This window comes from Spodoptera frugiperda, chromosome 23 (assembly GCF_023101765.2).
Source record: "Spodoptera frugiperda isolate SF20-4 chromosome 23, AGI-APGP_CSIRO_Sfru_2.0, whole genome shotgun sequence".
In the NCBI taxonomy this organism is placed as follows: Eukaryota; Metazoa; Arthropoda; class Insecta; order Lepidoptera; family Noctuidae; genus Spodoptera; species Spodoptera frugiperda.
This window is the reverse complement of record NC_064234.1, coordinates 9,670,133-9,695,319: the sequence shown is the minus strand read 5'-3', so window position 1 is coordinate 9,695,319 and position 25,187 is coordinate 9,670,133. Positions and strand designations below refer to the sequence as shown.

Sequence of the window (25,187 nt, the reverse complement as noted above, 5' to 3'; positions counted from 1 at the left end):
CCTTTGGTTCACACTTTTGAAATATGAAAGTATGTATGTTTGTCATTGAGTGTAAATGTAGTACTTATGATTTAAAAAGAATAATGTTTTTTATGTTTCTTCTATCATAGCATATGTTATCGGTTTTTTATTATGCAAACTCATTGTACCATAATTCCATTAATATAAACTCACTCTGTATGATATTAAAATTTCAACATACCAATAAACATGAATATCATTTTAATCACATTAATATGCAATGAATGCTAATATTTGCTGAATATTTCATGATTGCGAACAATATTTAATTAATTAAAATATGCATGTAGGGATTTGATGGGTTTAGATGATTAGGTAAAATAAATAAAACAACTGGTTATTGTTTGAACAATGTCCATATTATATTTATTACCACATACACACGGCACGATGTGAACCTTGTCTTAAATCATTGTATTATATAAGGTATATGTACATTGCACAATGTGTATACATACATCGCCATACACGCGCGCCCCGAAAGGCTGTATGATTATATATCTCATAGTATTATGTACGTTATATAATGTAATATTCCAATAAGAAAGTGCATTGGTGCACGAAATCGGGGCGGCGGACATACCCACCGCTTTTTACAAAACGTTTTGATATTATCATTATTTAATAAAGAGATGCCGTAAAAACTAATTTTATTCATCATTACGATTTATATCCATATTGTATACAGATTCATGTAACATATTATACACGAAGAAATGACGAAAATAATGCGCCGACGCCGCGACGGGACAGTCGCGGATCGTTCGCCTATCGTTATCTCCTTTCACTAATATTTTAAATGTACATGACACCAAATTCGAACGTATATAAATCCAAATTTATTTTAATGTAAAATCTTAGGTAATTGATTTTTATTGCTATAGAAAATCAGTCAGCACGCGAAGCACGCAATCGAGAAGTAACCGCGAGAACGAAACCAAGCGGGCGGCATTGCGCGGGGGTGGGGGCCGGGAGCGGGACGGGGTGCGCGGGCGCGGGCGCGCGGGCCCGGTGCTCTGCTGGCGACCGATCGGCCGCTCGGCTCGGGTCGGAAGGGTTCGTGCGGAGCCAATGCGCCTCCGGTTCTACGCGAATTAGTATACCTTTGGTCCAAGAAACTCTTAGTTGGCCATCGCCGAATATGCAAAGCTACTTGATCTATGGCCGCCGCGGCGACTCTACGAACTTTACCAGTCTGTCATTATTAGATTAAAATTAATTATTATCTTTAATATAAAGTAGATCGAGTGTAAATAAACGTAGAATGTTATACAAAATATAATAAATTATCTTTTTAATTTTATTACATACATATAGATACGATAAGTCGCAATATTAGGATCACATAAAGAATTTTAAAATAAATTTGAGATCTCGCTTATTATTACGTAGTCTTTATTCTGATATAGAACACGTCTAAATGGTGACTGAAGTAACTCAACTATCGCGTACACGAACAAGCGAGAGGGACCGCACGGCGTTTGTGGTGACAGCGCGGCAGCGCGGCGACCGCCAAGTGATCGTGCGGTGACCACAAACGACCGCACTTAGAACGACTGGCTTCCGAACTACGGGCCATATTAGCTACCAAATAATTCTAAAGATAATTCAAAATATTCAGTATAAGTGTAAACTTAAACAAACAACATTAAATTAAACTCTTAATTGACTTTAAATTAACAACAGAATATGTAAATACATTGAAGTAAATTAATGAAAACATTGTACTTTAAATAGATATGATATGACAGAGCCGGCATCAAGATGACCCGTAGACTGAAGCCCTAAGGATGACACTAAAGAAACTCACAAACATTATAACTTAAGAACAATAATAATGAAACTAATAAACACCAGCTAAACCTGATTGCTGAATGAATCTAATATCGACCAGATGGTAACTCGGTGTGTCACCGGACTTATATTATGGCGCATTTTGAAACCTTGTTCGTAATGTAATTTGTGATGTTTGTTTCATGTCAATTATCGTATAATTTTCAGAATTTATTCACACAAGGAGTATATAGCTTTCAGTTAGATACAATCTGATGTGCCGTTTGAAGGTATAAAACGACGTACAATATAAGGGTGGCGACACACCTACCGGCTCGATGGTCAGCGCGGTGGTAGCACTGCGCTTGTGCATCATCTGTCGCATACATTACACGCCACACTTCGGCGTCTACCTAAACGTCTTTTTACACATGCGGCTAACTATGTATATACAATAATTGTCATCATGTATCATCGTCTCGATGCAATCGCGGCGAACCGATGGCTTCTCACGAACGCGGCGAAACGAACGTCTCTCACTATATGTTTGTTTGTACTCGTACTCGCACGGGGACAAGCGGCCGTGTGCGCTTCTCCTACATTAAAAAGGTCGGTAAGAAAATATAATTATAGTGAGGATGTGAGAGTGAATGAGACGGCCGACGGCGGTGAGGTGCGCGCGCGCCACTCCGCCGCCGGCCCGGGCCTAACAATTATAACATCTCATCGTAATAATTAAATATTCTAAGAAAAAATGTCTTAAATACCTATAACACCGTAAATATAAAACAAATAATTACGTTAATTTGTTAGGTATGATATCGATATTCCGACCGTCCTAAAGACTCACACCTTTCGATTTCATTTTCAATTTCCTAGCTAACGTTTTTAACAACATAATCGCGGTCGCGTCTCCTGCGGTGTGTGCGGCGTGGCGCGGCGCGGCGCGGCCTCGGGGGCGCGCCTGCCGCACGTGACGTCATCTCAGCGAACGAATTCGGCACGAACGAACATAAAACGCGAAGCGAGCGCGCCGCTCGGCGACGAACGCACTCCATCTAACACTCCATTATTCAATTAACTACATACTCATAAGTAATAAATTACCTTTAAAAAGAATATTGATTTATTTCGTATCATTTTCAATATTTTTTTTTTGTAACAGGAAACATTTATATTTATAACGTATTTATATAATAATAGCTTTAAAAGATTGTTTATTATTATTACCTAAAATTTAATACCTAGATTTATAATATTAATGTTTAATTGATGTAGGTAATGAGTAATAATAATAGTAAATAACGAATGAATGCAACCGAGTGCATGTTGTTTATAGCGAGCGGCGAACGTGTGCGCGGTTTGGGCGACTAGCAGCCGGTCGTAGCACGGCGCTACGACGTAGCGTTGCGCTACGGCAACTGCTACGCGCGCAGCCCACTTAGCTCCCTAACTGCTGCAACCTAGACGAAGTGGTCGATAATTGTCTCCAGTACCTAACGAATATGATTAATGAATTGACTTCATATTTAATCTATTACCTCAAACCTGCGCCTTTGGCTGTAATTTTTTTATCCCTGTCTTTATTTTTATTGAAATGTTGTGTCGTGAAGTTACTGTATGTATGAAACGTCATTGTTAGTGATTATTATTATTATGTTGATTAAAATTGTCCAATACATCTAAATATGGTGTGACTCATTAATGCAAGTGGAGCCGTGTATGTTTTTCAACAGTGGTCTTAAATTACGGTAAATACAATGTAAGAAACCATGAAATATTTATTACGTAATGCACAAAATTGTTATTATTATAATTACAATACCTACGTTCAAAGGTATAAGATAGAAACGAATTATCTTAACGCGATGAGAGATATTCTGAAATGTTACCGACTTAGCTTTCCAAACGTCCTTATGAATCGTAAATATGATCATATTATCCTTAGGATAAAATTTTATATCATAATACATAATATTAGAAAGTATGTATACGCGTAACTAACGTAGTCTTATACGGAAGTAATCGAGAAACTTGATCGCTACTGAAACAGAACAGCCGTTCAAAGAGGTGATTTTATACAATTCGAATTAGGCGAAAATAATTACATTCATAGGTAAAATATGCGTAATATAATTATAGTAGTATAATAATTATGTTAATATTTGACATTAATATTAAAAATAGATAGAATAAAATATGTGTAGGTGGACGAGCGGGGAGGCGCGCGGCGGTCGCGTTATTGTCAGCGGCGTCGTGCGCACGCGCGGGCCCCGCCTGCGCCGGCGCAGTCGCGCGCTGAGCCCACCCAACGATACGAATACAATGCACAAAGAAATAACACCTTCCACTACTAAGTCCCGCGCGTCGAGGACCGTTTACACCTTACGCTGTAATTCAACTATGAACCATAAAATATTTAAGATATACCTCCCTGCAATAAAATCGTCTAGATGCACTTTATATAATTATGAAATGTATTTTTTTTTGGAGTTTAATTGTTTATTATTCTGACAACACATCTACGGTACAGTCGAAAGCGAGAAAAATTTGAAAAAATACCTGTTCAATCGATAGACTATCTCTCGTTCACACGACAAAAAGTAGATTATCGTTATTTACAATAGACGGGGTCACGAGACCGAGTCGGTGGGGGGAGAGTGTGTGGAGAGAGGGAGTATGAGGGTGAGGAGATGTGAGGATGAGGACAGATTGGGATACAGGGGGAAGGTGAGACGCCGCGGTTGACGGAGTGATGTTCAGGGGAGAGTCCGGTGGTGTCCGGGGCTCCGTCGGTGGCGCGGGGCTGGAGGTGCGCGGGCGGGCAGCGGGCGGCGAGGGCCTGCAGCGCGGCGCACGCGGCGCCCGGGTGCTCGGGACGCTAGGCGCCGCCACACCGCTCGCCACCTGTGTCATACCATACTCTGTAACCCCTACCACTCATCTTACATTTCTTCATATAAACTCACCACAAATTGACTCTCATTAATATTCTCGGAATTAAACAATTGCACTTCATACGCAAATGAAAGATTATAAGACTAAAGAGGCCATTTTGTGTAATTGCAATACAAGTGTTCATTTTCGCGGCGGTATGAACACACGCCGACGTTTTTATTCAGCGTAACGACATTTTAATAGAGTGGAACATAAAAGCACATTAAAAACACTGTAATACTCACGTAAAATATTTGTGCTATAACACTTTCAATGATAACCGTTGGTAAACGCCGCAGGAATCAGGGGTCCCTGGAATGAGAAAAATAAACAAGAGTCAGTTTTAGATAGCACAAGTGTTCAGCTCAAAATTATTGGCATGCACTCGGGGTTATAATTGAATGGAAGTATAAACCGTTCAAGCGAACATTAACCTCTCCGGGGGCAGATTTAAAGGCAGTAAGTTTGGTGTTTGCAGTCGATAGAGTGGTAGCGGCTCGGTGGCCAACAAAATAAAAACAGTGAGTGGATGAGTTAGAGCAACGCGCGCGACCGCTCGGCAACGGTAATTACACCGCTTGTTCTCCTTGATTTACGGTTATTGCCCGTGGGGGCATTCCCGTTACCTAATAAGACCGTTTTACACCCGGGAACCACATGCGCCGCCGGTCCGGCCCGCTCGACGGCTGGACCGTTCATTCTCTCATTAGCGACGTATTTGTTTTGCCCCGGCGATTACGGACGATTGAGTTAATATCCCGTTTGATATATGACGCGCCTGAAACCGAAGGGTAGCTCAGTGTAACGCCGCGAGCGAATGACTCAAATTAAGCCTCGGGTAACAATTAGTTAGCTCGCTCGTGTCCAATACCTGTTCTACATTTAATTACATCGACGCTCTTGTAGATTGACGGTATCCCGATTATTTGATCAACGGAGGCCACTGCAAATTAGTCACTGTCCTAAAACAAAACCGAGCCCGAACGATCGTGTGAAAGTTCATATGACCGTGTAATAAGTTGGCAAAGGCCAGCGTTGTGATAGTGTAAAAATTAAAGCAGCTTTCGAGTGCACTTTGAAAAATGTCTCAAGATAGCACGACGTGAGGAGTTAAGATCTCGGCGGCGGTGGGTGCGCGGTAGCTGGCGGGCGTCGACAAGCAATGAAGACTGATGGCGTCTCAGGGAAGCAGTTATGGAGCGCGGTCGCAGTTTTAAAAAGCCATTACCCGCGGCAGTGCACCGCGTAGATTGCGCCGCCCCCGCCCCCCGCCGCGCTCATATTTTGGAACACTTTATAATCGCATCTCTCACGCTTCACTCGCTTGCTAACTTATGGTGATTACGCTTTAAGAGCGACAAGGAAGATCGGTTCCATAATGAGATTGGACCGTCTCGCTAAAATTTTAGAGTGTCGTCGGCTGCTAATTGCGTCTGAGTCTGAAGGGGCGGCGCCCCGCGGCCTGCTCGGCGGCCGCGCGGTGCCGCGCCGACACCGCCGCGCACTTAGTGCCTTATCCCGCGATGACTAACTGCTAATGAAATTCTTACACCGGCTAGACACACCAAATTTACTACAGCTCCCGAGAAATAAGATCGTGTAAACACACAGTTATTTTTCTTTCCTGTTAACATGAATAATGCAAAAATGAATTTTAACATCAGAGAACGCGAATCAAACATTTTGGAGAAAAACAAAACAGAACAAACATTAATTTGAATGCTGTGACAGTTGAAAGTTCTCGAACAAGGACAATTTTGGGAATTGCCTTCATTTGGGCGTTACTGAAGGCATTTTGAACATGACGTAATAAATGAAAAAAGTTAGAATCAAAAGTTATTAACTTTATCCCATTCATCATGAAATAAAATAAGTATGAGAAACTTTTCTTATATTCTTTCTATAAAATACTTTGTTCATCTAGGATTGCTGTATAATTTAATTTTTCGATTCTCGTTCCAAATATTAATTCTGTTTAACCTTTCTCAGATACAACAACGAAGTTTCGCAAAGTCTCCGTCACGAACATACCATTTCACTTACCATGAGTTTCGCAACAGGTGCCTAAGGATTATTTCAACAGGAGGAACACTCAATTTGCTTGCGTATTAATAATTTCATATTGCGATTTGCAAATTGCTTTAAGATTATGACGTCGTAGTCTGAGAAGCTGTTTGAAGCAGATAAGTAGAGGAGGATCACTATGGTTGACCTGAAATTGTAAATGTGTAGTTTGACTTACTGGGGTGTAATTGAGAGGCGCACGGCTGACGGCGATCGCCGGGAATCCAGAGGGTTGCGGGCTTGCGGCTTGCACGTAGCCAACGCTATCGGCGGCGGAGCCGTACACATCAAGCGCCGGACCCGGCGAACTTGCGGCCGGGAATCCAGCTCGTCCTCCGGCAGCGTGCGGCGACGCGGGCGGACCGAACCCAGCAGCTGCTGCTTGATAATTGTTCATCACTGCGAATATAACATCATTTTAGACTATGCTCGCTTTGATATGCTTTCGGCAATCTATATTAGGACCTTTCAAAACCACCCGCTCATTATAGATCTTTAGTAAATTAACACCCACATTATTAGCATACTGTTTAATTAGAAACGTTGTACAAATCCTCATAAAATATCCTTTATCATCTTACAAAGTTTGATTGAGTTTTAAATTTCCATCTGGATATACGGAATATGCGATTTTAAGACTAAAAATCGTTTAAGTCTGGCTTGCTCGCGCTGGGCAAAGCTCACTGGCTCGGTGACGGAAGCGAGATAGACAGTGAGCCACGTGTTTATTCAGCCAGCGAAAATGCGAAACATTGTGCCAGTCGTACTGGCCTTTTTCGTATCACTGAGCGATGCTTTTCCAATTCCAAGGTGTAATTTTAACTCTGTTATACCAGAGCTAGGAGCGGGATTAGACTTGTATTGTTTTACTAAATACAATGCATTAAGTATTCCACAACATCTATTATCTTAATGAACAATGAAATTGAGATGTCACTAGAGTCGCACCACCAATTACCGATACCATAATAGAAAGGATAGAGGGGTAAATTACATGTACACAAAGCAGTAACATAGCGCTTATTTTCGTAAGAATGTTATGATGACTTGTCACCGGCGAGAGATGAATGATGTTGGTGTCAAGTATATACACAACTGTGTTTCCCGAACTGTGATGTGTGGTTCTGTGGAATGATAAAAGGTGTGTTCTGTCAAGGGTGATGTTAATGGGCTGGGGGCTTACCATGAACACTTGTTGTTTGTGTAAGAAATGTTCCAACTGAGAAACAGTTGCACTTATTTCTAGAATGAATTGCAATGTTTATGGTGAAGCCCCGCGTTAGTGAACACCCAATGTGTAGTGATGTGCAGTAGTGATGGCATGTCGGCGTCCTCACCTGAGAGCGCCTGCGCCAACAGCGGTGTGTTGTTGTTCGGTGTCAGTTGGCCGTTGGTCAGGTCAACTGCAAACATACACACGGTTCGCATCCGCTCCACGTACACGAGTGACGCGCACACTCGTTAGTGATAGCACACACACACGCATTCATGACTGAACCATCGAAATTTTTGAATTTTAAAATAGTCCCCCCCCCTCGCGCTCTCTCGGCGCGGCTACACCTCATCTTTCCTCAATTTAGCATATTGAACGGTAAAGTGACTATCGATGTAATCCCAACTCAATATTAAAGTTTTCTAGCGTGGATAAAGTTGAAGCGCGTAAATGCATGAATAATTTAACCGTTGGAGACAGATGCGGAGCTGACGAATGAGGACAGAGAAGACTCCCCGGGCTCAGATTATGTCGGAACAAAAAAATATCACGTATGTCACGTGCATTCAAATGAAAAAGAGAGCTCGAAGTTTCGCGGGCATAAATCACAGAGGGCGAAAAAACTTTTACAAAATATCCAGTAAATTATCCGACGTGAGTTCTCGGTGGCACGCGGCGGTCTGCTTATTGAATAGGGAAGGACATTAGCATACGGCGCACGTCGCAGCGTCTTGCGACTTGCGACGCGCACCGCCCGGCCCTCGGCGCTCGGCCGCTGTGAACGCCCGCGCTACGCAGCGCTCACGCGCCTATTTAGCCGACATAAATCGGAGAATAAATAACGATGAGAACAGTAACTGAGTTAGATAAACTTCCGCCGCCAATCGCAAATCAACATACGAATCTACGAGTACGTATGTACCTATTTATTACAAAAACATCTCCACATACTTGCGGAATTCAATTTCTACAAAATCTCAAGAAATTTAGTCTGTGGATTCATAATAAACGTAACCCGACATCTTAACAATAACTAGATTAATATTCGTTCCACATTTTTTGCCTAATCATAGTGTCACCATTTACCCCTATTGGCTTGTACGACAAATTTTATTTTTGTCAGATGCGCGAGTTATGATTTAGTGTGAAAAATGGAGGTCCGCGGTCGCACCAGGTGATTACCGGCCTGCGAGTGACTTTGCGAAAAAAGTACAATATAAGTAATGGAGGATGAATGATAGATGGCGCGCGGGTGCCCACTCCCGCGCTCGCGATCGCGCTTGCGCCCGTTCTCGCCCGCCCTACTAAAATGCTGACACATTTTAATAACATTACTTTGCGATGTGAGAGGCTATTTATTTGAGGGCCAAGTGTAATAAATAAGAATTCGAGTGTTGGCGCAGACACGTCTCGGGATCATTAATATGTCGATCGGTCTTAGTTCATTCTTTTCCCATTACAGCGAAGCGCTTCACGATCGACTTCTTATACTCATTAATTTAAAGGAGTATCATAACTAATAGGTGTTATTCGAGAAATAAAAATACTAGCACTCATAACAAAGTATTCCTACATCATCAATAAGTTTAACCTGTGGGAGCGAGGTTTTGTTGTTATTAAACATTGTTTATCACTCGAATCATACTCCACGGGTCGGTTAACAGTAAACAAAGTCACAAACAGGCCCAACTAAGTTGGGTGCGAAGCGTGTTCCTGACCTCAAATAATTTACGACTTAAACAATCCAGTTTACATGCGAACGGCGCGAGACGAGTTATCTACAGCGGTCATATCTGTGTCGGACGTAGCTCCCAGCTAATAGATACTTTGAACAGACATGTTAACGCATGTTCGCCGTGTAATTTGTGCGTGTAATAGTTAAAGTTTCTTGACGCTTTGAACGTAGCCGGGGAGATAGAAACGAAGACACGAACAACAAAGTTTAAAGTTCAAAAAGTTGATGCACGTGTAATTACAGAGTTTTCTTCGTTCATGAAGTTTCGGCTATCAAGCTCGGTATTCGGAACCGCTGGCATACTCTTTGTTCGCTATATAATTGGAAGTTACTTTTTCTAGCTAATATCGTTCTGGTAAAGTGATTCATCTAAATTATCTTTACTTTGGCGTGTGTCTCACCTTGCGGGCGCGGGGCGCGAGACGCGGGGGGCACACATTCATCTATAAATTCAGAGGCCGTCTGGTGAGAGCTATTCGAACTTTCATAATTGCGAAGTTCGGGCAAACTTAATAATTCTTCTTCAGAAGTGGGATGACGGCCGAACGAAATATTCACGGAGCGTACAGGCGACGTAACACCCACCCTTGGATCCACTATATTACGCGGGACTTTTTATGTGCTACAATGTCGCCGACTTCGAAAATCAGCTCCGAATTTTAAGGTAGAAGCAGGTAAGTATTTTATTAGCTTTACTCATGGAAGTAATAACAAAGAAATGGAAAAGTTAGAATCAATATTCTTTTGTGGATATTAAAGCTTTCCATATTTCGTTTTTGTTCTGTAATGGCTGTATTTATGAAGGTACACAGATTTCAGTAGCAATATGTTTGATGTTTATTTGTGAATGTGGAATCGTTTCACGTTCGGTCGCATTTGATATTTAAAGTTGAAATGTGAGTGTTGTTGTATAAGTTATTCAAAATAGCGGGATGTTGATAAAAGTACTTGGGTAAGTTAAACTAGGAAGTTCTCATCCGTCACCTAACTGATCGCAATACTTCATTTCCCACTTGGCGCGATTGAAATGTTTTATTTGAGCGTTTACCGGGGGTTCTCGCACACGTCTCGCCCAAAACGTATATTTAATAGGTGCCATCAATAACTCACCGTGAAGATGATACGCTTTTGCGGGTTTTCGATCGTTTAGCCGCTGGGACTTATCTCAATTGCAAATTAATCGAATTCCTACGCTGGGTGTCGGGCAGCATGCACGCGCCGCGAACACATTTGTAATTCAAAGAAGGACGCGTCCGCGTGTCCTTTCACTAAATCTCAGGAGCCTGCCGGAGTACGTCCCTGCACTCACAGCGGGTCCCTGCCCCATTCAATAAGGAGCTCACTCCGTCACGCGTCACGCTAACCAGCGCTAGCTTCCGTGGTTCAGCCATAGAATGGGATTAGTCGGATAACAAGTAAAGCGACATTAAAAAAGCGAAAAGAAACTCGAGTAATATGAATCTTTATACCACACTGATAATAAATGAATTAGAAAAATGTCAAATCATCTCTGTCTACGAATTACTAAACATCCTCAATTATAATTACTACCCATGTAGTCAAATTATAAATGTACCTACGTAATAATGTACGTACGGATTAATTCCGTTTACATCTACAAAAGTAAACTACAGCTTAAGTAAATTACAATGTTTTTTCTATTCTATGATTAAAAATATTTCAATTCTATTCTATTTGCATTTATCTTAAGGATGTTAATAACACTTCAATTTGATACATACTTGCTGCCTAAGGCAAAAATGACAAAATTACAATAATACTATTCTAAAACAAGTCTTAAAGCTAAACAACAATAAATACATCTAAAGAAAGTTTGCACCACCAATCACAATATTTTCTTTTGCCACCAATTACTATTCTAGTCGCTTACATTGCTACCTTTTGTACAAAGAAAAAAGCAATTTAATTTTCCAGCTTTAAAGTTGTTATTCTTTTCACAGAAACCTTGTAAGTCGACACTAATTTGAAGCTCCTCTAATATACAATAAGTAATAAAAATCGCCCGAAATAATGTTTAATTCAGCTAGACTAGACTATCGGGATTTTGACTATTTTATGAAACATTTGTTACACGACATAATTTTCTACGGAGCCTACGCGGTATTGCCTCTTTTTAGTCTAAATCTTATATTCTAATCTAGTCTATTAACACTTGGACTACAGTCTGCTAATGTACTTCATAATTCCGACACACTATGAAATGTCTACCACACTTCAGTCTTTACTTGGATTCAAATCTTCCAAAAGTTACACACATGGTTACACTATTCTAATGTTCAACGATAGTGATCAAACTGTAATGTTCAAAAACAAAGTTACTCGCCCTAGAGATGTAGAGGACGTCACACTCCTTTGGCGAACTGCTGTTCTCTTGGTAATCACAAACTGTTTATTCGCACACACAGTGCGTGGGTAGGTAGGGGTAGGTACTAGGTAGGTATTTACACAAATTGTGTGTATGTAAATCCCTTATCCCCGTCCGGAGCAGTTTGGAGAGTGTATCGGCTCGTTGGTGAATGCAGACACGGACTATAGGCTATTACGTATCAGAGCGGGCAGCTAACGCACGCAGCGTGCTCCGTGCAGGGGAGAAAGGACTTACTGTGCGTACAGCGAGCACATTGCGCAGGATTTGTGCGCTCAATACGACACTAACTAGAAGAGATTAGTATGCTAATAGTGCCCATTATGGACTCACGGACACACTCCAATTCAGTGGAATTCTACAATAAAAATTTATGGACGATGGAGCTCGCTAGACTAGCGCATTTATAGTCAAAATCTATTGGCATCCATAAAACAAAATCTATCTAAAGTAAATAAAACAAACAAATAAAATTTCTGACCCATCCAAACACAGCACTCGTAATGCTAAGTCAGCGAGGGCCCGCTGAGGCTATACAGGTACACTATCATCTAGGTATTTACATGAGTATCTAAACAAGTGCTGTAGAGGTTAGTACGGAACGTGGTCGCACTCAGCTCCGACCTAAGCAACAAGCACTAAACGTAACAGTTACTAACACAATTAACGGTCAAATATCTTAAATTACAAATGGAGTTGGCACAGTTCGCGACGCGCGGCCACTCGCCGCCTCGCCAGCTAATTATTTGGATTCGAACCGACGGCCGTGTGACCCTTCAAGGAATTTCGTTTCAAGGCGCTAATTTGTCGTAATGTCGCTTCCTTACTTTTGTTTTGGACTTGTTGTGGGACGAGCTGTTAATTTAACTCGATGTCGTTTGGAACGGATAGCAGGAATGATACGGAGCGCGATTTGTTGGGGTTTAAACGTTAACGGTTCGGATAAGAGTGCAAGTGAGGATCGAACTATGCAAAATAGTTGTGTGGGTGTGTCTGGTTCGCGGGCTGCATTCTGAGGGCGAGCGTGTTGAATGTAAGGAATGTTGGCGATGCGGCGGCGGTCGCGCGCGCCACCCGACCTGCCCGCTCCACATGCTCGCTTACCGGCTTGCTGGGCAGGGCCGCGCCGCGGGCACCACGCTGCATGTGCCGCATTGGATGAGTCAGAAAAACGAAACGTCAACGTTAAATTACGTTTGTGGTCCCAAAATGACGGCCTACAGTTTAGTTGAGGTATAAACAAAGTTTACCGCACGCTAGCCAACTCCACGGTAACACACTATCTCTTCCAGTTTATTTTGGTCGCAATCGATATGTGTTGGTAAATATCTGAGGCACTGATCGACCTCCATTTATAAACGATAAATTGGACAATAAACGATAAAACGTTTTGCTTATACAACGGCAATTTCCTTTATTTTAAAATATAGCGGCTTCACAATATCATAAACTTACGAATAATGATATAAGACGATATGTCGGAACAGCGATAAGAACAATAAGTACTATTATAAAACTTATGAATATAAAGTAGACTTAATTATTAATATAAAGAATTTGACACATGGGTTACATATTATTAATATATATCAATACAATCATGAAAGACTTGTGCATTATGAACGACACCTAATTAGATTACGTATTTAATTTAAAAATATTGGAATTACTTCCTGAGGGATACCGCAACTCAGTGATATTAGAACTGATTCAATATTATAATATTGTTTCATCTGAGCAAATTGTATCGTGCTATATGGGCAAACCTAGTCGGGCGATTATGACACGCATCTGAGAAATCGAGCCTTTCTTTACAAAAACATTTGTTTTTGCGACATTGCATTCCTTGATTCGAGAGGGGAACGTGGGGCGGTAATATCAAAGAGCTATTTCGCTTGAGAAAAGATTTATTTATGTTCGTAAGAATTTCCGGGAGCCGTTTAGCGGGTGTTCCGTGTAAGAGAGGTGTAAAGGCGTGGCGTGGCCCAGGCGGGCGGGCGGCGGCGGCGCGCGCGCCTCTACGAGCTCTGGCCGAGCACGCCCGCGTTTACGTACTCCGCACCGACCAACAGACGACTTTCCGGTGGTATTACTCCCACTACACCTGCGGCAACAAAATAAAAAAGCTACAAAGCCGGCTACGGAGCTACGAGGGTTCCGCCAACAGAATCGCGCTTAAATAAACAAACTCTTCACATGAAAGGAAAAACGTTACGCGGAACCCTGATAAGAACTCATAGTCTAATTCAAAATTAACATGAAGGGGAAAAACAAAAGATATAAAAAATATCATTACACGAGGAGTAAAAGAGGAAGAACATCGCCCTGAGCTCCACTCATCGAATCTTTATGGGGAAACTTGGAATTGATAGTTTCCTGTTTACTGTTTTCGGGCTATTTAAAATTGTTTGCACGCACGAAATGATGGACTAGCTTTATTAATGTAGTTAGAGGGGTGTCTACACGCACGGGCGCCACGGGCACGCCACGGACACGCCGCGGTCGCGCCACCGCCACGTGAGCGCCACACCCGGGGCGGTGCAAGCCCAGATCATTACATGTTATGACTACGTATTGATTTGATCATCAAACCTGTATCAAGAACACGATGTTATTTACTGAATAATACATTCTGTATTAGTATATTTAAACACGCAATGGATCACGTAAGGGGGAGTCAATTTTAATGCCCGAATAGTAATAACGATTACAGTTGCCGTACTGAATGTACAGTCATTTGCTCAATGAAGATATAGAATCGGAACGGGTTCGTTCCGGTAATTGGGTGTAATGGTAACTAAAGTGGTGGTCACACGTTAAGGGTACACTTACACGACGCGATATACATAATACTTCAAGCTTACTTTATGTATGACTAGTTTAGAGGATGGCGATAAGGACGGTCGCACACGTAGCGATTTAATGATCGAATGTTAACTTATATTTACGTAATAATTTCGATAAAATACCTTAATTTTGACAAATAATTATTGCGAGGTGTGGTGATTTATAAAGCAATGAATTATTGCTATCAACTTCGATGATTACTTAGACCGCCGGGACACGGGAGCGTCCCGTGTGGAGGCGCCATTTTAATTTTATTTACGTTACACTGAATCGCTTCATAATAACAATAACACGAAGAAGGTAGCGTAAAATAGATGCATCCAAAAATATTATACAACAACAACAATAAATATTAGTATCAATAACATTATCATTTAAGCAGTGTAAATATTTAAAATATAATAGAGACACAACTTTAAAATTAAAATTAAATACATACATATATTACAATATAATTATAGCGAATATTCAATAAACTATTAAAATAACACTTTTCAAGCTCGATGTATTGTTTATTTTAATATTATAAATGTGTAAAATAATAATTACGAATCTAAACTAATGCTAAATCGTGATAAGCTATGCAAATAAAAATCTAAATGTCAGTTAGTTATCATCCTCTAAACTTAGTAATTTTTTTCGAAACTAATTTTGCTACAATCTTATCTGTCTAATATTTATTTAGTTTATTCTTAGATAATATAAGTTACTATTATGTAACGGCTGAACACAACACTAGACGCCCGTGCCCGGTACTTGTATCTGCAATTCAATTATTCATTGTTTTTGAGAAACGAAAAATGTATAGATACGTTGTTATTCACGGAATGAATGTATAAATAACATTGTAATGTACACGTTGAAACGCGTCACACTCGTTGTCACACGTAAAAGTTTTATTAATTATTTATACGTGTTATTACGAGCTATTGGCTACTATTGAATGTATCGTCAGACAGTGTGTGGATAGTTGAGGGACAGGGATAAATTACTTGTTATTAATTTTATTGTTATGTACGGACCGAGTTCCGACTCATTTCGTATGCATGCACGGGGAGTCGGTCCCTCCCCACTATGAGTTCTAGTTTTGTTTACAATTTACGATAAATTGTTCGTATAATGCGATGGAGCAACAGTAACAAACTTTTTATTGCCATCAATGGTTTGGTTAACTTTTTGTTTATAACGAAATTTAAACTCGGGCGGCATGTGAGCTGAATGTGTTGTGTCCTGTCCATACCTAGCCCTATCTATAGAAATCCAAACGCTACACACTACAGCATGCTATGTAGAGGATATCGATATATGATTACTGATTCTAAGAAAGATCTACATCTATTTGCCGCTATCAGTTACACCTAGGATAAGAGAGGAAGAAGATAAAACGCCTACATGACTCTAAACATTACACGCCTATTGCCGAGATTACTATAATTTAGTCCGGACTACGATTTTCAATAAATATGCAAATTGGATTATCATCTTAGTTGTTTCAGCTTGTTAAGCTTAGATGTTTTGATTATCTCGGCCATCACGTTACTTATAATTGAATTCCAGAAGATGGCGGTGTACACCTCTTTCTCTAACGCTTCTCGTTCGATGATCATCAAGTTGCCGATGAAAAATTTTGTCAAGTACTTTGTAACTACGTGTAAACTATGCCCTAGCGGCTTTATCTTCCCTCGAGAGGTATTTAATGGCATTTTCTTGTGAAATATGTTAACAAATATGGCTTAAGGAAAAGTGTTCTGCGCCGCCGCGGAACATAAATTATTTGACATTAATTCCGTCCCATTAGAGACTAACAAAGTTGTTTATACGAGTACGTTCGAAAACTGTCTTCGTCGGAGCCGTACGTGCAGTCGTTTCCAAGTTGGAGGAAACGACTAGTTCATATTAAAGGCGCGCGACGAAGTTGTGGATCGTAGCGGCGCGGCACTTTGTCATAGCATGTGCTGCATCAAAGGACGTAACCGCGTTTTACTTCATAATAAAATTATATTAGGGGTGCGCTGCCGACCTTATATTAACATTCAAATCTTGAAATTTAATTAACCGACTCCTGACCGAATATTGTAGTAGGTACCCAATGTTTGATCATTTATGGTCGACACAGCGTTGGTGATCTAGATCACAATTATTATTAAGCCAGTGCTGCCATTGAGTGAGGAATGCTAATGCGCGAAATGGCTCAAACTAATTGTGAGCAAATTACTATATGCACCTAAATATACATAGATACTAATTTAGCGTAAAGCTCGTTTCCATGTAAACTAACAAATTTCGTGAATAGCTCTTATAAAGTTTGTAAGACTAGTCAAGACTTGTCAAGAACATTGTTTAGCTACAGTTGTTGTAAATTGGAGAACGTCATTACACTGAATGCTTGTTTTGGACAGAGTAATTACAGGGTTCTTTGGCTATTCAATTATATTTCACGATTTAGCGGTTGGTCGCAATTTTTTCCAACATCGAGGAGATGGGACTGTCTAGCGTGTCGTAAACCGGTTGAAAAGTAATTAACGCAGAACGATTTGTACAGCTAATGCTAAAGAAAAAGTTGACCGGTAGCGGTGGCCGGCTCGCTACGATAACATCAATCGTTGTTCACCGACTGAGGCGAGGGCCGGCCTCACTCGCGTCCTGCGCTCAATTAGAATTTCCAATAGTGTTCACGTTTCTAGATTCCGTCTGCGTCCAACCGAAAAATTCTCGCGGCGTGCGCCCCAACCGGGAAAAAAGTGGAAAGCCAAAGCTTAGTGGCGTAATTATGGTGGAGCGGAGGCAGCTCAAACACGGAGTGTGGACAAATAACGAGAAGAGTGTTTGTGCAGCTGCGGTCCGCACTCACCTAGCGCGTCCGCTCCCGCGCCGCGCCCCGCGCGGCCTGCCAGCCTACCGGCCTCTAGTGTTATTTCTCCGAGTACGCGACCAACTAATCCCGAAAGAACAATAAGAACCGCATAAAAATTAACATTCTAGTCTCATTCGGCGGGATCGACTGGAAGCCGGTGGACTACTTTTAATTAGTGGGAATTCTTTTTCGTCCGTCCCGAGATTTACATAGAAGTCACCACAAAAAGGACGTCACTTTTTCAGTACTTTTGTTTGAATCTGTTTAAATCTCTTTTAAAAGCTTTCGCTGTTAATGAGGAGCGGGCGATGGTGCGATACTAGTAGCGGGAGGGGCGCGCGGGGCGCGGGCCGCCGAGCGAAGGCGAGCTGTGTTTGCGCTAGTGTTTGTTTGCTCGACGCGTAGCATTTGAGAATCGTTAGGGCGAATCGTCTGTAAACATGGAGCGACGCGCTCGCAATTGGCCGGATTGTCGCGACAAAATTCTGGAGATAAACAATAAATAGCATTTCTCAAAACATGGACGTTTTGTAATTGACAGCGTGGCAGATTTATCTAGATGGTTCAGTCATTGTTAGGGGTGTTAACTTGTTAGTAAAGTTGTTAGTGAGAGTTCACACGAACTTTTGCCTCGGCGAGTTAGTTGGAATGGGAAGTTAGGACATAGTCACCACAGCAGATTACGAAAATTAGCGTATGCGTAGTTAAGTTTGTAAATGAGCAGCATGTTAGTAGTAAGCGGGTCGGTGTCGGCTGCGAGATAGACGTTAGCGGTTAGTGGAATGCATTGTCGCGGCGCGAGTTCACAGATGCATGGCGTGTACATTGTAAACCCCGCTGAGCTCGAGCGGGTGGTATGGCAGGAGAGTCGCCAGGTGGTGGTAGTGATTGCCGGACAGTTGGTGGTGCAAGCTCGCCAGGGGATTACCTGCAGGGTATGGCAGCCCGAAGCTAGGATAGCCCGAATAGCTACGTCCTGCCGCGTAGGCGGCGTACGCTGCTGGAAACCCTGTACAACAAACAAACACAAGTTATTACGCGGCCCTCGAGGTGACAAGCGGGGGTTAATCGCCGAATCGCATGCTTTCATTCGGCGTTATGTTTGAAACGTTGCTTTTTAAATACTGCGTCGCCGATAGCGATTCATTGGTCGATATAAACATTCGGTATGTAACACGTGTCCCGGTGGCCCAATTCTAAAATAGAGCCGTCACATAAAAGGTAGGCAAGTATATCGCACACGCTCGGTACGACATTGCTTTGGACAATGTCCAGCGGATGATATTTTGTAAACATCGTTTAATGTAGCACAGTATAAGTGGACTAATAACGGCTCCATACTGCCGTAACAGATATCTAGTGTTTCATTAACAAACTTACTGAATTATATCAAACAAATGCTACTCTATGTCAAAACATGTCATTAAGTCTAATGTGAAACAAATAGTACGGCGGGCGGTGAACGGGCGCGTACTATGAGTTTCGATAACAAAATGAAGTTGGATATAAAATGTGGAATGAATGATGGCCGGTCGGTGCTCGGCTGCTACGATTACTATACGGGATCGTTTATCATATTATTGCCAATCAAAATAGTGTATCTGTCAGGCGGCGCGATCCATCACGTCTGCACGTCGGGCCAGGGCGACCACCGCACACTGCGCGACTCTAACATTGATTGAATCTACTCCGCCTCGCCGTCGAACACTTTAACTGAATTACTGAGTTAATTAATTACTGCTATCACCCGTTTTGGCATGTATCTCCGATTAGCACTCGAATAGTCCGCTTGCGAATGTCGTATACAAGCGTGGCACACTTCATACAATGGGATGGTCTGACTGATGCAGGGTATAGCAGATATGAAGTGACAGTTGACAAAATATAAAGTGAAACCACTTACCATCAGGAAGAGCACCCAATGACCACATGAAATCTAGAAATGTAAAAACATTTACATAAATCGATCGATTCTTACACCTTACATTTATATATGTGTGTTTTATTATGTATAGATTACGAAGATTATATATTAAGTAGAGCAATTATATAATTGTGCCTTGAGACACTATTTTGCTTGGCGAAGAATTTAAAGTTTACGAGTATTATATGATGATATATTATATCTATGTCTAATTATATAAAGAGCATTCTATATATTTCTAAATGGCAGACTACTTTCAAACATTTTGCTAAAGTGACTCCAGATAATGGGGTATGTTAGTTATAGTGATCATCACATCAGATGACGTCCCTTCACTCGACAATGTTAATCTATTCTACACATTGTTAGTCTAGAACTAAACATGTTAAACAAACAAACATTTTTAAATATTTTAGAAATGAATTTATTAATTCTAAATACTACCAAAATTACCTACTTAATAAGTTAATAAGTACAATTAATACTATTAGTTTACGAGAGCTATGTTCGTAATACAAATATTGGGAGTATCAAGATAGATCTTACTGTTAAACCAATAACAGTTAATCATGAAGAGTCGGAAGGTTTACAACTAAATATAAACTAATAGTGAACATATGTTTAGTCGTAACTGCATTGCACAATATTATATAAATATATATGTAAAGAGCAAGGATTAAATTATATAGAATACCTAATTTTATCACAAGACTATGGACACACAATAATTTAATGGAAATTTGGATTTACCTAATATAAATATTTCTTTACAAAACAATGTATTGTAAATAAAATCAACATAAATAAATAAAATGTCTAATGATCTCCATAAAACTGATAAGAAACATCCACATAATAAGTACCTCTTTCCTTCCACTGATAACATTTTTGAAAAGCCGACATCAAGCTGAAACGCTAATCATGGTAGAGCTAGAGGATTTAATATATAATTTATGAAAATATTGTCAAACAACACCGTCACTCGTCCGCAAGTCATGACATTCTATGCTCTGGCGCTAAACATTAAGTACTTCATGGATGGAAGTGTAGCAAAATTGGCAAGAATCATCCGGACCAAAAGGTCCTCGTAAATATTTCATATTAAAAAGCTACTCAGAAACCAGAAAATACCAGGCTCAATACTATAAATCTTCTAACTATGTAAGTACATATGTATTGTAAATCAAATAGAATGAAGCACCTACTACCTGGTAGAAAAATATTGCTCTCTATCAACCCTACGCAAAATTGTTCCTGTTTTCATTCTACTTATTCTTGAAAATGTATGAATATTTATATAAATTATTGTATAAGAACTGATTCTATAGCTCTTCTAAATTATTTTGGTACACATTTCGAAAATCTGCTAACTAACTGATTCTAATGGCAATTACTAAAAATAAGACACTTTGGATATTATCAGTTTCCTTAAAGTACATTAAAGTTGTCACTTTGGCTTGGTAGGAGAAGAGACTAGGAATGTAAGAAAGAGCTAGGAATGGACTAGGAAAGCTGTCTCAGCAGAGGAATGCAATAAAGAATCATTTGTAGTTTCTAATCAGAGAAGCCCTAGCGGGTAGCGAACTAAAAGGGGTGGTGCGGATGTTGCTGAAAGAGGATCGCGGATCAGAGGGGCAGAGGAGTCGGGATCGTGGTGTGAGTGAGAGGGGAGTACAGGGTCTGGATGTCGAGCGCGTGCGCGTTGAGGAGTTCAGATACAGAGTAAGTGAGTGGTGGAAGTGCAAGTGGCGCGAGCGCAGGGCGCGGGGGGCGCGGGGTCGGGCGGAGTGCGGCTAGTGCACGGCGGTAGGCAGCCGCGGCGGCCCCGGGAGCGCCCGCTCCTGCGCCCGCGCCGACCAGCAGCTGCGCGGGCGCGTGTACCGGGTACGGCGCGTACCGCACGCCGCCCGCGCCGGCCACGCCGCTACCTAGCAACTCACCGTACGCGCCGCGGCCAGCGGCTCTCGTCTTGGCCAAATTAGCTGGGAGCATGACTTCTTTCGGTTGTGCTTTTTTGCATTCCACCTGAAACAAGCAAACGCATGTTAGTATATGTAATCAATAAGAATTTAGGGAACGTCAATATTGTTGTTTTAATGAACATTTCGAAGTTATGGCACATAATGATCAGCTAAATAACCAAAGTCTCTGAAAGGAAATTCGCAGAAAAAATACAATCACTGATAATATATTTTTCAATTCATCATCTTTTTGCTATCGCGTCTGTCGTATTTCATTCATTGTTTGTACTCTCAGCTATAACTGAAGTCAGCAGAATGAAGCAAATATCTTCAAGATCGGGTGACTCGCAAAATTATGGAAGAAAAGGGGCGACGAAATCGGTCGACAATCCGTTATGCTTCACGGTTCGAGTAACAAATTGAATTTTAATTTGCTTTACCAAGTCAAGGAGCTTATCATTGAATACTTATTATACAGCACGACAAATTTTACGAGCTCTAATGTAATTATTCGCTATCATTATGTCGAATCTTACAACTTGTTTGCGAACGAAACCTGAGACAAAACCTGTTGATGTCGAATTTTAAAAATATACACATTTTTCAACAATAAGTGGATTAAGTTGTGAAAAATATCGGCAAATTTAAGCGAGGCCATAAATAAATAAAGCATCAACGTAATCCCGACGCTCCGCCACGGACTACGAAAACCAAAGTAAATTAATGTACCTCATAATTAAACCCTACGTTTAATCGATCCATTAAGTAATTTTAACGAACAGCATGGCTCTCTTCAGTGCTTGTATCTTCCTCCCGCACCCCGCACGGGAGGGCTGGAGGCAAGTATAAATTACCCAATCTACGCTAACCTAAACCTCTAGCAATAGAATTTTCGCTACGGAGCGCCGACATTACAGAAAAGTATATAGGCTTAAATTAAAGCCGGCCGAATGAATGACTCGGGCGTTGTTCATTTTTCAGAGACGATTTAAAAAATGATGTGGTAAGAACAGATCGGAACATTTAAAGTCTCGCTTGAGTTACATTTTTCATAGTGGTGCATAATCGCGACGTGTCCCCGTTCGGCGCGGTGGGGGGAGGGTACATAAACTCGCGTCCACATTTGTCACGCGGCCGTCACAAGCCGACAAATGAAGGCTTTGCCACGCCGTTCGCGCACTTTGTGCACTTTGCACAACTTTCTGCGTCGACATGGAACTACGTGCCTTTGCATTAACGTGGGGAAGTGAGTGAGCGAGGCTTTACAGCGCTGAGTGTCTTTCCACCAAGTTTTATGCCTAGATAAGGCTGAATAATCAACACGTAATATAAAACTTGGGGACTGAGATTACGACGGCACATAATAAAGCACGTTCTTAGCCATACGGTGCATGTGAAAGCTGAGATATTATACAATACAAAATCAAGAAGTAACGCTGTTGCACCAAAAATACAGTAGAAACCTTGTTGGGGATATCGGTACTAAATCGTCCTGTAGCATGAACGGTATTCTTCGATCGTCCGCGACATAAAAATAGTGAGTGTCGCCATTTGTCAGGAGCGATAAAGCTTTACAAATGAACAGGCGCCTACGCCAGCAGCGGCCGCCAGCGCCGTGGCCACCCCCCATTTGTTCGGCAACACGCAACCAAGGGGACATGCCAGATAAATGCCAGCCTAACTTAAAACTCAGATAGGAAACATCGTTTGTTATACTGTCACATGCACCTCCGTGTAACACGGTCTATCTAATTGAATGGAGAAGTCGAGACGAAACACGAAAACACAATCTGTTCTGTGTAATCAGCAGCGGAAAATGATTCCGTTTTAAATCTACCTACAATAATACGAACAGCCATGAAGAAAATTCAGCGAGGGGATCCGACGTTAATTGATGTCGCGTCGCTGGCGAGCGGAGTGGGAAACAAAAGCTCACAAACAATTCGCATCGGAGTTCGCAATCCCGATCAAGCGTTCGAGATCGCGACGCAGTTTAATGACACGAAAAATAACAAAGGTAAATTGTATTTAGCCCCCGCTAGGTAGGCGCGCCCTCCCGTCGATATATCGATCTGACTGGATCGAGCAGTATTCGACACCGACGCGAAGATCTCGGTTTAACCGAGCGGACTTAAGATGTGCTTCAGTGCGGCATGGCTTAATGCGGCCTCAGCGAACCACCTCGTGGAAACATGCTCCTAATCCCATCGATGTATGAGGAATTTAATTGTTTCGCGAGAAAACACAGCGTTTTATGCTCCACCACCTCGGCTGAACATTCGCACGTAAACCTGAATTAATACGAATCTGAAAGCAGTCATTAAATTTTCGCTCGATTGATTTTGAGTGAAAACCTTTTAAGGTAAAACAGTAATGTCAATAAATTCAACGGAGAAGAATCGTGCCTACCTTTTAAGAACATTGATTTTGTATTTCTCGGAAGGCTGCCTGTTTGTACATTAATAAATTATTAAGTTTCTTACAATTAATGTAATTTTTTGTCGCTGTCGCGAGAACAATGCTGGAGTTTTCACTTCACGTTTACCTTTTATTGAACATAAAAGTTAAAAAATATAAATGACTAAAATAAATTTAAGAACTCTTCAGGTGAAACATTTACATTTCGAGAGATAAAAGGTGAAATTACCATTTTATTCATTTGTATAGGGTATTGTGGTGTGTAATATTGTGGGTGCCGATGAGTTATGGCGGGGCGGGCCGTGGCGGGACCTTCCGAACAAAGACGCTTAGATTAAGCGATGGTGTTGTAAAACGATACAAAGTTACGAGTGTTTGTTACTGTACCGCACCGGGGAACACTGGCCAATACCAACGTCCAGTTCTACAAATAAATTCCAACGTGGACAGTATTCCGAGTTCTTGTTACTTTTTCTTATCTAAAAGGAGTGTAAAATAAAGCAAGATTTAAACTACACACTTTTCGGAAACACTCGCATGTGTGTTGACGTTAAATGCATTTTATAAGATTTTGCTTTGTTTCTTTGCATCTTTATTTCTTTTACTTGTGGACCACTATTACGGGCACCCAGCCAAATAGAGAACTTTATAAAAGGATAAAATAACTCAGCTCTTCCTAAACGAATATAAATTGGCGCTATGAACGAGTGGCATTTTGATTTGAATTCGGAAACGAGCTTGATAAAAGGAGACTAGAGGCTTTCTCCTAAAAATGTGAGACGATTTTCATATTAGCGGCCTAACGCAGTGGATATAAAAAGTCAAGAAAGTACTAAGCAAGCAACTTTGCTGAGAGTAATGCGGTGCGGGCGTAGCGTACGAACATACGTGAGAGATAAACGGAGACGACAGGGGGAAGGGTTAGAGAGGGGTGGATGGGGGGAGAGCGTGCTCGCTAGATAAGTTTATCAGGGAAACCTCTCGCCTTCGTATTGACAGAGCGTCGCAAGCCTGGCCCTGATTGCCGCTAAGCGGAAGCCGGAGCGTGGGAACC

At 41.3% G+C, this 25,187-nt stretch overlaps 1 protein-coding gene across 14 annotated transcripts in view; it reads right to left on the bottom strand.

Moving 5' to 3' along the window:
- Window positions 1–358: 358 nt before the first annotated feature.
- LOC118267251 (RNA-binding protein Musashi homolog Rbp6) overlaps window positions 359–25,187 on the bottom strand; it is a 504,750-nt gene continuing 479,921 nt past the window's right edge. For 3 of the 14 annotated variants that reach the window (XM_035581139.2, XM_035581140.2, XM_035581151.2), the window contains 8 exons: window positions 21,695–21,779; window positions 19,734–19,766; window positions 18,759–18,839; window positions 13,234–13,269; window positions 8,133–8,198; window positions 6,974–7,194; window positions 4,977–5,043; window positions 359–4,701 (listed from right to left, as the gene is read on the bottom strand). In XM_035581139.2, coding sequence (XP_035437032.1) covers window positions 5,002–5,043; window positions 6,974–7,194; window positions 8,133–8,198; window positions 13,234–13,269; window positions 18,759–18,839; window positions 19,734–19,766; window positions 21,695–21,779 — 564 coding nt within the window. In that variant the 3' untranslated portion in view covers window positions 359–4,701; window positions 4,977–5,001. Of the gene's footprint in view, window positions 4,702–4,976; window positions 5,044–6,973; window positions 7,195–8,132; window positions 8,199–13,233; window positions 13,270–14,018; window positions 14,234–18,758; window positions 18,840–19,733; window positions 19,767–21,694; window positions 21,780–25,187 lie in introns of those variants that run through there. The other 11 variants (XM_035581143.2, XM_035581144.2, XM_050702824.1 and 8 more) reach the window with 7 other exon arrangements.